Source organism: Triticum urartu, chromosome 7A, assembly GCF_056163025.1.
Source record: "Triticum urartu cultivar PI428250 chromosome 7A, HENAU_Tu73, whole genome shotgun sequence".
Classification (NCBI taxonomy): Eukaryota; Viridiplantae; Streptophyta; class Magnoliopsida; order Poales; family Poaceae; genus Triticum; species Triticum urartu.
In genome coordinates this window covers 81,799,694-81,810,330 of record NC_141879.1, presented here as the reverse complement: position 1 = coordinate 81,810,330, position 10,637 = coordinate 81,799,694, and the positions used below count along the sequence as shown (strand labels likewise).

General features: G+C 45.4%; 2 protein-coding genes across 2 annotated transcripts; one reads left to right on the top strand and one right to left on the bottom strand.

Annotated features, from left to right (window-relative positions):
* Window positions 1-2,951: 2,951 nt before the first annotated feature.
* LOC147958005 (xyloglucan endotransglycosylase/hydrolase protein 8-like) lies at window positions 2,952-4,179 on the top strand. Its single transcript, XM_087535479.1, has 2 exons — window positions 2,952-3,333; window positions 3,401-4,179. The coding sequence occupies exons 1-2, from the start codon at window positions 3,067-3,069 to the stop codon at window positions 3,977-3,979; spliced, it is 846 nt and encodes a 281-aa protein (XP_087391605.1). The 5' UTR covers window positions 2,952-3,066; the 3' UTR covers window positions 3,980-4,179.
* Window positions 4,180-9,352: 5,173 nt separating this feature from the next.
* LOC147958004 (xyloglucan endotransglycosylase/hydrolase protein 8-like) lies at window positions 9,353-10,637 on the bottom strand. The gene is made up of 2 exons (XM_087534383.1): window positions 10,263-10,637; window positions 9,353-10,159 (listed from the first exon to the last, which is right to left on the bottom strand). Exons 1-2 carry the CDS (start codon window positions 10,518-10,520, stop codon window positions 9,581-9,583), a joined length of 837 nt encoding a protein of 278 aa, XP_087390509.1. The 5' UTR covers window positions 10,521-10,637; the 3' UTR covers window positions 9,353-9,580.

Genomic DNA, 10,637 nt, shown 5'->3' with positions numbered 1-10,637 from the left:
GAGCGACACGAGAGACTTCAGTGCTGCGAGTCCATATTACACTGCAAGTCTACAACCCGTGTTTTGCCTCTATTGAAGGGACCGTTGATTGAGATTGCACGACATTAACAGGAATAAATTTTCCTTTTGCCATCACTCATTGGTTTTACAGTACTGGAGTAGAAAAGTATTCTTTTTTGAATGGTCAGAGAAGTATATTCTGAGTTTGTCTGATGCCTAGTGCAGGAAATGGTCCAATATTATCCTTACAGGTACCAAAAATGAAGGGGTTTTGTTTTGAGAGCTAGTCCTTGCCTTGGAGCATCCGCATCTAGTGTCTATATTGGAGCTTCCACATCTATGGCCTAATCACTAGTGCTTGCACTGCAGTTTGACATGTCCACAGTGTTGTGTCATGTACTCCCTCCGTCCGGAAATACTTGTCATCAAAATGGATAAAAGGAGATGTATCTAGATGTATTTTAGTTCTAGATACGTCTCTTTTTATCCATTTTGATGACAAGTATTTTCGGGTGGAGGGAGTACTTGTTTTCCATAGCCACTTATGCGGAATTAGGTTTTCTTGCAGTTATTTCTTACAGATTTAACACATGCAGTACATATAATTCAAGCTCAGGTGGTGTGGCATATGGTCTTGTGAAGCAGTATCTGAAACTGAACATCCATCAGTGTGCGACCGCAGGGTGCTATTCTATCAGGTAAATTTAGGACACCCTCATGGCCGCCTCATCCTTGACAATTTGGAAGACCAATTGACAGTGTCCATCTTCCACCCGTGAGAAGCCAGAATGGAAGATCTTCCAGGCAGGAAAAGAAGGAGAGGAAAGGGATTCCTGCTCTGCTCTACTGAAACTATTGCCGGGCGAATGCGGCAACAAAAACAGGAACACACTGCCTCTGTCCTCTGATACCACCAAGGTGAACTTCCGGTATCCATTTTTGTCGGTCCTTGCTGTGCAACAAGTGCTTCCCTGCACTAGCAGCCTATATAGAGAGATATAGTGTGGACAATCGGTTCTCTTTCAGTTCAGGCATCTTTACAGAAACCATTTCCTCCGCATAACTTTACTAGCAGAGCATGTGTTTGGTTCGGATAATCGGATCCGGCCCTGGTGTAGTGGTATTGTCTAATCATCTTTCTCAACATATCCATCTTTGTAACGGTGCCTTACAGGTCGCTATGATGACTTGTTAGCCAGTGCTGTTACAGCCTATTGTGCTGATCCATCATGAGAGAGAGCACATTCTGCTACTGCCGTTGCAGCTTGTTGTGCTAATCCTATATGAGAGCAACCAACTTATTTTGTCTACGTTGCGTCGGAAAATAGTTTATGTACATCTTTTGTACACATGAATGCGGCACCGAGCAGGACGGCACTGAATCTATGGTGACGTGGACAACCAGCCTTGTTCTTCCCCTATACTAATACTAAAAAACTAATGAATTTTGTAGGGATTAGCGGCATTGGTACCCTTTAAGAAGAAAGAAAATAAAAATAATCTTAAATAAACAATGACAAAATTTGCACAAATTAACACAAAAACTGCACTATTTTATAATATGCAAAATTTAGCATATAATAGCGGGATTTTAGCAAAAAAAAGTTTCCTAATAAGGAATGAATAAGTGACATTTTGTATTACCCTAAAAATAAAAAAATAAAAAAAAGAAAATAGTCAAAATGATGAAATTTTGTAAGGAAAATGAGTAAGTAGCACTTGTATTACCCTGAAAACAAATAAAATGAGATAACATAATAAAAAATAAAAAATGAAGTTTTCTAAGAAAGAATGAATTAGTGGCATTGATATTACCCTTTGAGAAGAAAGAAAATGAAAAAAAAATAATGACAAATTTTGCACATAATTTACACGGAAATTATGCTCTTTTATAATATGGAAGAATAAGCATATAATAGTGAAATTTTCACAAAAGGAAGTTTCCTAAGAAGGAATGAATTAGTGGCATTGGCATTACCATTAAGAAAAAGCAAAAATGAAATAAAAACTAGAAAAAACAAAATTATGAAGTTAAGAAAAAATGAACTAGCGGCTTTGGTATTACCCTTTAAGAAGAAATAAAATAAAATAAAAACTGAAGCAAAATGAACGTAATAATGTTTCTAAGGAAGAATGAATTAGTGGCATTGGTTTTACCCTTTGAAAAGAAAGATTTTGTAAAAAATAAATTGAGCAATGACAATTTGCACGCGCGCGCACACACACACAGACAAATGCACTTTTTTAAAATATGCAAGAATAAGCGTATGACAGCGGAATTTACGCGTAATACCATATAAGAAGGAATGGATTAGTGTCATTGGTATTGCACTTAAATAAGGAAAAAGAAAAAGTAAAGCGGAACCAAAATAGGGAGGTTTTATAAGGAAAATAAATAAATAAATCAATGGCATTTGTATTACCCTTTAAAATCAATAAAAATTGAAAGAAATCGGAATAACGAGGTTTTACAAGGAAGAATGAATTGGTGACGTTGATATTACTCTTCAAGAAGAAAGAAAGAAAGAAAAATCGTAAACAATCAATTAATTTACACACCTTGTAGTCAATGTACACGTCACGCGCCTTATCGTCCACCGCGCGTCGGTCCATCCCCGCTCCCACCGTCTACCTGACACGCACAGGGCACCGACTCCTGCGGCACGTATCCGCCCTCTGAAAGCGAGGGAGGGTATGTCCCGTGCAAAAGACAGCGACGGCGGCCACACGACGCGTGAACCACCGCCTCCGCTGCTCACGTGAGCATGAGTGCACGCTTGCCCATGCCCAGCAAGGAAAGCCGCGCTCGCTCCCTCGGTTATGGCAACGGAGCGATAATCCCGTCGTCGTCACGGGGACGCGTCGCCACTCGGCGCTCGCGCATCCGCAAAACGTTTGCCCCCCGCCCAGAGACGAGCATCGAACGAGCGCACTATAAAAGCCCACCTCGCCGTGCCGTGCTCGCCTGGCCGCCGCGCAAACCGAACCGACCGCACTAACCATACCCGTCTCGCTCCACTGGCCTCCTCGTCCTCGTCTCTCCCGGGAAGCAGAGCGCCGTCGATCATGGCGGGCCGGGCTGCCATGTCCGCCGCCGTGGCGCTGGCGCTGGCGCTGCTGGCGGCCGCGGACTCGTGGCTGTACGAGGAGTTCGCCACGGAGGGCAACGTGCGCGTGGGCTACGACGCGCGGGGGCAGCAGGTGGCGTCGCTCCTCCTCGACCGCCAGTCCGGCGCTGCCTTCCGCTCCCGGCAAAGCTACCTCTACGGCCAGTTCAGCGTCCAGATCAAGCTCGTCCCCGGCAACTCCGCCGGCACCGTCGCCTCCTTCTACGTACGTATTCCATTCCCGCTCAAATCGAGCACAGAGCATATAGATTTCTGATGCCATTGCTGTGCAGCTGTCGTCGGGCGACGGCCCCGGGCACGACGAGATCGACATGGAGTTCATGGGCAACAGCACGGGGCAGCCGGTGGCGCTCAACACCAACGTGTGGGCCAAAGGCGACGGCAAGAAGGAGCAGCAGTTCTACCTCTGGTTCGACCCTGCCGCCGACTACCACACCTACACCATCATCTGGAACGACAGGAACATCATCTTCAAGGTGGACGACCTCTTCCTCCGCTGCTTCACCCGCCACGCCGACCTGCCCTACCCGGGCGCCAAGCCCATGGCGGTGCACGCCACGCTCTGGGACGGCAGCTACTGGGCGACGGAGCAGGGCAGGGTGAAGGTGGACTGGTCCGCCGCGCCCTTCGTCGTCTCGTACCGCGGCTACCTCGCGGACGCCTGCGTGCCCGCCGGCGACGGCCGCCCGCTCGCCTGCCCCGCCGGCACCGACCGCTGGATGAAGCGGCAGCCCAGCGCCGCCGAGCAGGGCACCGTCGCCTGGGCCAGGAGGAACTACATGCACTACGACTACTGCCAGGACGGCTGGCGGTTCCCGCAGGGATTCCCCGCCGAATGCTCCCGCGGCTGATGACCGACTGATTCGTCGCCGTCGTCCCTGCGTGCTCATTGTTGTTCTGATTGGCCTGTGGTTTCTTGGTTCACCTCTGATATCCTCTGATCTGATCTGCCATTTTGCCTCACATTCCCATGTACTGTTCTTGATCTCCTACCGGCACCTGCACATGGTGTAAGTCTCGGCCAGGTACAATTAACGAAGCATAAACAATACCCTGGCTGTCGATTGACTCTTGATCTGAACAATACAGATGATCTATAGTAGATGCTGTAAAACTTGTTCGGCGGCATTTTTTCAAACGGTTGTTTATGTTGTCTCTAGTGAACAAATACCCTACACGTTCCATCATTTTCAAGAGAATAATGGTCTTAATTTTGCCATGTGCAAAATGAAAAACTTTTCAAGATGTCCTTTGAATTTTCCATGGAAACTACAAATACAATGTCATTGCATCTTAAGATCTAATTTCCTGTGTCTAGAGAAACAAAGTTTCCATTCTTTGTTCAAAATATACCATGGCATAAACTTTTCCATGTTTGCCATCATTTTTAGAGAACATTATTTGTTTTAGTACTATATCATGGCAAATTTTAATTGTGTAACATGGCAAATTTTATTTTTGTCTATGGCAAATTTACCTTTTTAACCATGGCAAGGTTATTTTATCTGAGCATGACATTTTTATTTGTTTGAACCATGGAAAATTCATTGTTTGGACATGGCAAAAAAAATCTTGACCATGGAATTTTTTTTGGTTTAGCCGTGGAAAATTCATACTTCATAATATGGCAAATATATATATATATATATATATATATATATATATATATATATATATAGCACACATCTTAGTGTGATCCAACGGTTTCTAGGCAAGGTGCCCCATATGGCACCTAGGATATATATATATAGAAACCGTTGGATCACACTAAGATGTGTGCACGTGTAATTACTATTAACACTAATTCATAAATGCGTTAGATTTTTATTTGGAAAGAATTATTGCTAATTATTGCTTAATATGGACACTTAATGACCACCCAAATTAAGTCCATGCATGTCTCATACGTCACGTAGCTGGGTATTTTTTGTGTATAATGGATGTCGTATTTTTTTATGTGCGCTCCTTTATTTTTCACCGACTATCTAATAACTTAAATAAATTACTAGGTATATACATACATAACCTAAAATATCTTAGGTATATTTTTATACTCGAAATATGTTGGATATATATTAAATACCCATACGTCACGTAGTCAGGCATATACATAGTCATATTTTACTTTAGATACACATGTCCACTGGATATGTACAATATTTTCCAAGCTTTTTCCGCGCAGCCGGGTATACAAGTGTGCAGACACCTTGGGTATTTTCAGTTGAAGTATATTATTTGATGTATAACATTTTTCTACATTTTTTCACATAACCGGGTATATACATCGATTGGGTATGTACAATATTTTTCTACCCTTTTTCATATAGCCTTATACACGTCGATTGGGTGTTACAATATTTTCGTCAGTAGGTATTGTATAACCGTATTGGATAGTTAGGAAACAAAAATAAAATGTAGTTAGTCAACAAATAAATTATTGTGCATATACATACCCACGTACATACAACCTTTCGTTAGTAAGTATGATACCCATTTTAGATAATTAGGAAAAAAATGTAATAGTTCAAAAAATAAATTACTGAATATATACATACATGCATATGTATATAATTTCGTTGGTAGGTATTAGATACCCATATTAAATAGTTAGAAAACAAAAATACGTGTATTATATACCTGCAGCAATTCGAACAAAATCAACATTAATATATTTTATTGTATGGCAAGTGTTGCATGCCTAATAATTAGACCCAAAAATAAAACGTAAGTATGGAAAGTCTTGCATGAAGAATAATTAGAAAACAAATTAATATATCATAGTTTCCAAAACTAACAAGGTGCCCAGGCACCTAGGTGCCCCATCTATTTTACCTATATATATATATATATATATATATATATATATATATATATATATATATATATATTTCTACCATGGAAAAAATGAACCATGGCTACTTTGCTGTAGTTTAAGACCATGGTAAAATTATATTTTGGACCATGGACATTTTATTAGTTTAAACACGGTCAAAATGTATGATTAGACCATGGGAAATTTTATTAACCATGGTAAACTTATTGTTTTACACCTTCATGTGTACACCACCATGGAAACTTGTATCGCACACACCATCATAAATTATTATTATTTTGAAAAAAAAAATTGAAACATGACAACTTTGTTGAAAAGAACCTTGTAGAAAAATTGTATACTATTGCAATTTTGATTATATGGTGAATTTTTTTCATTAGACTCTTTCACATTCTTGTTTTCAAATTTTCTGTTTTGCCATCTTTCTTTTATATGAAACAGTGGCAAGCATAAGTTGAAACATAACTTGCTTGTGCCGACGTGGCTTAAAACATACTCCCTGTGCATCAAAATATAAGACATTTTTGACACTATGGTAGTGTCAAAAGGCGAATTATATGTTGAGATGGAGGGAGTATTTGTTAAGTTTTTATGTTTTGATCCATCTTGAACATGATGGCAGCTTTAGTTGTTATATATGTTTTTTTTAGATAATAGGTAATTTCATTTCATATATGATGGCAAATCGATTTGTGTGGTTCTGTTCACAAGGGTGTTATGTTTTTTCTCTATGGGTTTTGGGCTTTTTTTTGTAGTGCAACAGTAGCAAAGGGGCTGTGCTAGCATGTTTTTTGGTCTGACTGAATTGTGATCGATGGGCCGGCAGTATTAGCGCACGGCGTATTCGTTCGTTCGGGAATCCTTCCCAAATCAAACCTTTTGTTCAAAAATCACTAATTGAGGAGTACTTTTTTCAAAGATCACTTTCATCTTCTTAGGTCGTCATAGTTGGTGCATTGCATGTGCGTCACTTGTCATAACCTGGGAGTTTTCCCTTTTTCGTAGATCGGTCTATTCAAAATGATTTTATCTTTTAAACCATACATCCAAATCTCGAACCGTTTTTATCGTTGGATTTCTCGCATCGAGATCTTTAAAACTAGATCCCATGTTGATAGATTTTGACGAACTTTTTTCACGAAAAAACCGAACCGAAAACACTTTTTTCCTTTCTGGAAGCCGTTTCCGAGAGGCACTGTCGTACCTCTCGCGGAAGGAAAAAGAAGAGAAAATGCGCGGGGAGGGAGGGGGGTCGTTTCCGAGAGGCACTATCGTGTCTCTCGCGAAAGCAAAACCATGCCTCTCATGCAAGCAAAATCGTGCCTCTCACAGAAGAAAAAAGAAGAGAAAATGCGCGGGGGGGGGGGGGGGGGGGTTCGTTTCCGAGAGGCACTATCGTGCCTCTCGCGAAAGCAAAACCATGCCTCTCATGCAAGCAAAATCGTGCCTCTCACAGAAGGAAAAAAATATGTTTTTTTTCGTTTCCAAGAGGCTCACGAAAGCAAAATCATGCCTCTTACGGAAGCAAAATTATGCCTTTCAGAAAGAAGAAAAAAGAGAAAACGTGTGCTTTTTCGTTTCCGAGAGGCACTGTCGTGCCTCTCGCGGAAGCAAAATTATGCCTTTCAGAAAGAAGAAAAAAGAGAAAACGTGTGCTTTTTCGTTTCCGAGAGGCACTGTCGTGCCTCTCGCGGAAGCAAAAACATACCTCTCAGTGTGGGCCTAGGACACACTTTACTCCATATTTTGATATCATCATTATAATTCAACTCAAGGAAAGGTGCGCTTGGCACACATTTGAGAGAATAGTGCGCGCAGAAGATGGGCACAAACTCTCCCTCCTTAGGCCGTGTTTGGTTGCCTGCATGAGGCCCAACTAGGCCCGCACGGGAAGAAAACAACATGTGTTGGTTGACTGCATACACTGTTGGGCCTGCATGGCATGATGTTTAAAGCACTTCTAGGCCTGGCTCCCTGGGAACGCTCGAATCAGCAGTTCTCCAGAGCCAGGCCCGAGCAGTGCACGTGGACGGCGGTGGCCCAATTCACTTCTGCAAGGTCATCCTTGCACCGAAGCTTGAGTGCATCCCCATGCCCCTGGATTTCACCAAGCACTCGTCGCGGTGCCCACGGAGTTCAAGCTGAGGAACAACACCGGCTGCTCCTGGACGGTGACGGTGAAGCTGATGAACGGCAGGGTGACCCTGGATCAGGGTTGGGCCACCTACGCCGGCGTTCATCAGATCACGATCGGCTACATGGTGACGTTCAAACTCCTGACTCCCGACACCCTCAAGGTCATCATCTTCGACGACGATGGCATTGAGATGGTCAACAAGTGCGGGAAGCACGACGAAGCCTTCGCCGCCAGGGACTAGGGCCGGGGCACCTCTTTCCCAAGTACTATCGAGTCTGCTTTATGGTTTATGCGTTGAACTGTTTGAACTATCGTTATGATATGTGGTACTATGTTATCTGAACTATGTTGTTAAGTAGTTGATGCTCTGTTTATGCTCTGCTCTGCATATGATGTGTGCTACATGGTTGCGCCGAAGTGTGCTGGTAACCTCGCCGACTAGCCAAAGAGGTTACCACACACCAGGCATTGCATACAACCAAACACCATGTCTTGGGTTTGTCCACTAAGATGCATGCAACCAAACACCGGGCATAGCGGTTCAGTCCATGCAGGCAACCAAACAACTTGCAGATGGCGTATTTGAGGCTGCATTTGCATAGTCAGGCTGAGTTGAAAAGGCTATGCAATGCAGCTACTGTAGACTACGGCAACCAAACACGTAGTTAGTAGAGCAACAAAGTACGAAGCTGGTTGAAGCTAAAACGTTCACCGTAGCTCTCATATGGGACCAGCACAACAAGCTGTAACAGCACACTATCAGAATGTACAGTCACGGAACAGAGTCTGCACCGGAAATGTACAGTATACACAGCATGCATGCACTGAAACTGCGCGACCTTGCGGATGTACTTGAAGATCCAGGCGAAAAGCAGACGAGGAATTAAACTGTTTGATTTGATGTCACCGCGTTGCAAGTTACTCCTGCAGATGCGCCGTACTCTCTCTTTCTCGTGTACTACGACTGCAACCGAAAGTCGGGAGAAAAGCTTCGTCCGCTCACCTCACCTGACCGCAGTTACTGCAGCCGGCGGCATTTATCTACGCTTTCCAGCAAGGAATCCAATCCAAGCCAGATCCAGGCACAACTTTGAGAAATGGGAGGAAACAACCACATGGATTACAGCGAATCTCAACGCAATTCAAATCTGAATCAGCCGACAGGGCATTGTTTATGGTTCGTTTTTACCTGCCCGAGACTGACACCATGTGCAGGCGCCCGATTACAGTGGCAAATTCACAGTTTCACCAACATTTTACTTGAAGAGTTCACCTTTATTATCTTTAATCCGTCTCGGTAACAATCACTATGTAACAGTGAAAAGGCAGAGAGCGAGATCAAGAACAGTTTGGCTCAATGGATGCCAAAATGTACATCCATGGAGGCAAGAATTAATGGCATACAGAGGCAACCAACGTATGTCATGTATGTCCACCGATGATCGACAAGAGGTCGGTGTCGAGCAAGAACCAGTAAGAGAATCAGCCGCGGGAGCACTCGGCGGGGAACCCCTTGGGGAACCGCCAGCCGTCGTCGCAGTAGTTGTAGCGCATGTAATTCTTCTTAGCCCAAGCGAGGGTGCCCCGCTCTGCGGCGCTGGGCCGGCGCCGCATCCAGCGGCCGGTGTCGGCGGGGCAGGCGAGCGGGCGGCCGGCGCCGGCGGGCACGCAGGCGTCCGCGGAGTAGCCGCGGTAGGAGGCGACGAAGGGCGCGGCGGCCCAGTCCACCTTCACCTTGCCCCGCTGCGTCGCCCAGTAGCTGCCGTCCCAGAGCGTGGCGTGCACCGCCATGGGCTTGGCGCCCGGGTAGGGCAGGTCGGCGTGGCGGGTGAAGCAGCGGAGGAAGAGGCCGTCCACCTTGAAGATGACGTTCTTGGCGTTCCAGATGATGGTGTAGGTGTGGTAGTCGGCGGCCGGGTCGAACCAGAGGTAGAACTGCTGCTCCTTCTTGCCGTCGCCGTTGGCCCACACGTTGGTGTTGAGCGCCACCGGCTGGCCCGTCGTGTTGCCCATGAACTCCATGTCGATCTCGTCGTGCCCCGGCCCCTCGCCCGACGACAGCTGCATCAATCAAGTTCAAGTAGCAACGCCGGCGTCGTCAGTCGAATGTCAATCAACTAGATATATATTCTGTGCTCGATTTGAACGGGAATGGAATACGTACGTAGAAGGAGGCGACGGTGCCGGCGGAGTTGCCGGGGACGAGCTTGATCTGGACGCTGAACTGGCCGTAGAGGTAGCGGCGCCGGGAGCGGAAGGCGCCACCGGACTGCCGGTCGAGGACGATCGACGCCACCTGCTGCCCCCGCGCGTCGTAGCCCGCGCGCACGTTGCCCTCCGTGGTGAACTCTTCGTGCAGCCACGCGGACGCCGACGCCACCAGCAGCGCCAGGGCCGCGGACACGGCAGCCCGACTCGCCATGGTGCTGGCTGCGGGTGCTCTGCTTCTTGGAGACGAGAAGGCTAGCTGCAGTGGCCGGTGGAGTTAAATGGGCATGGTTAGTGCGGTCGGTGCGGCCAAGCATAGCATAGCACAGCA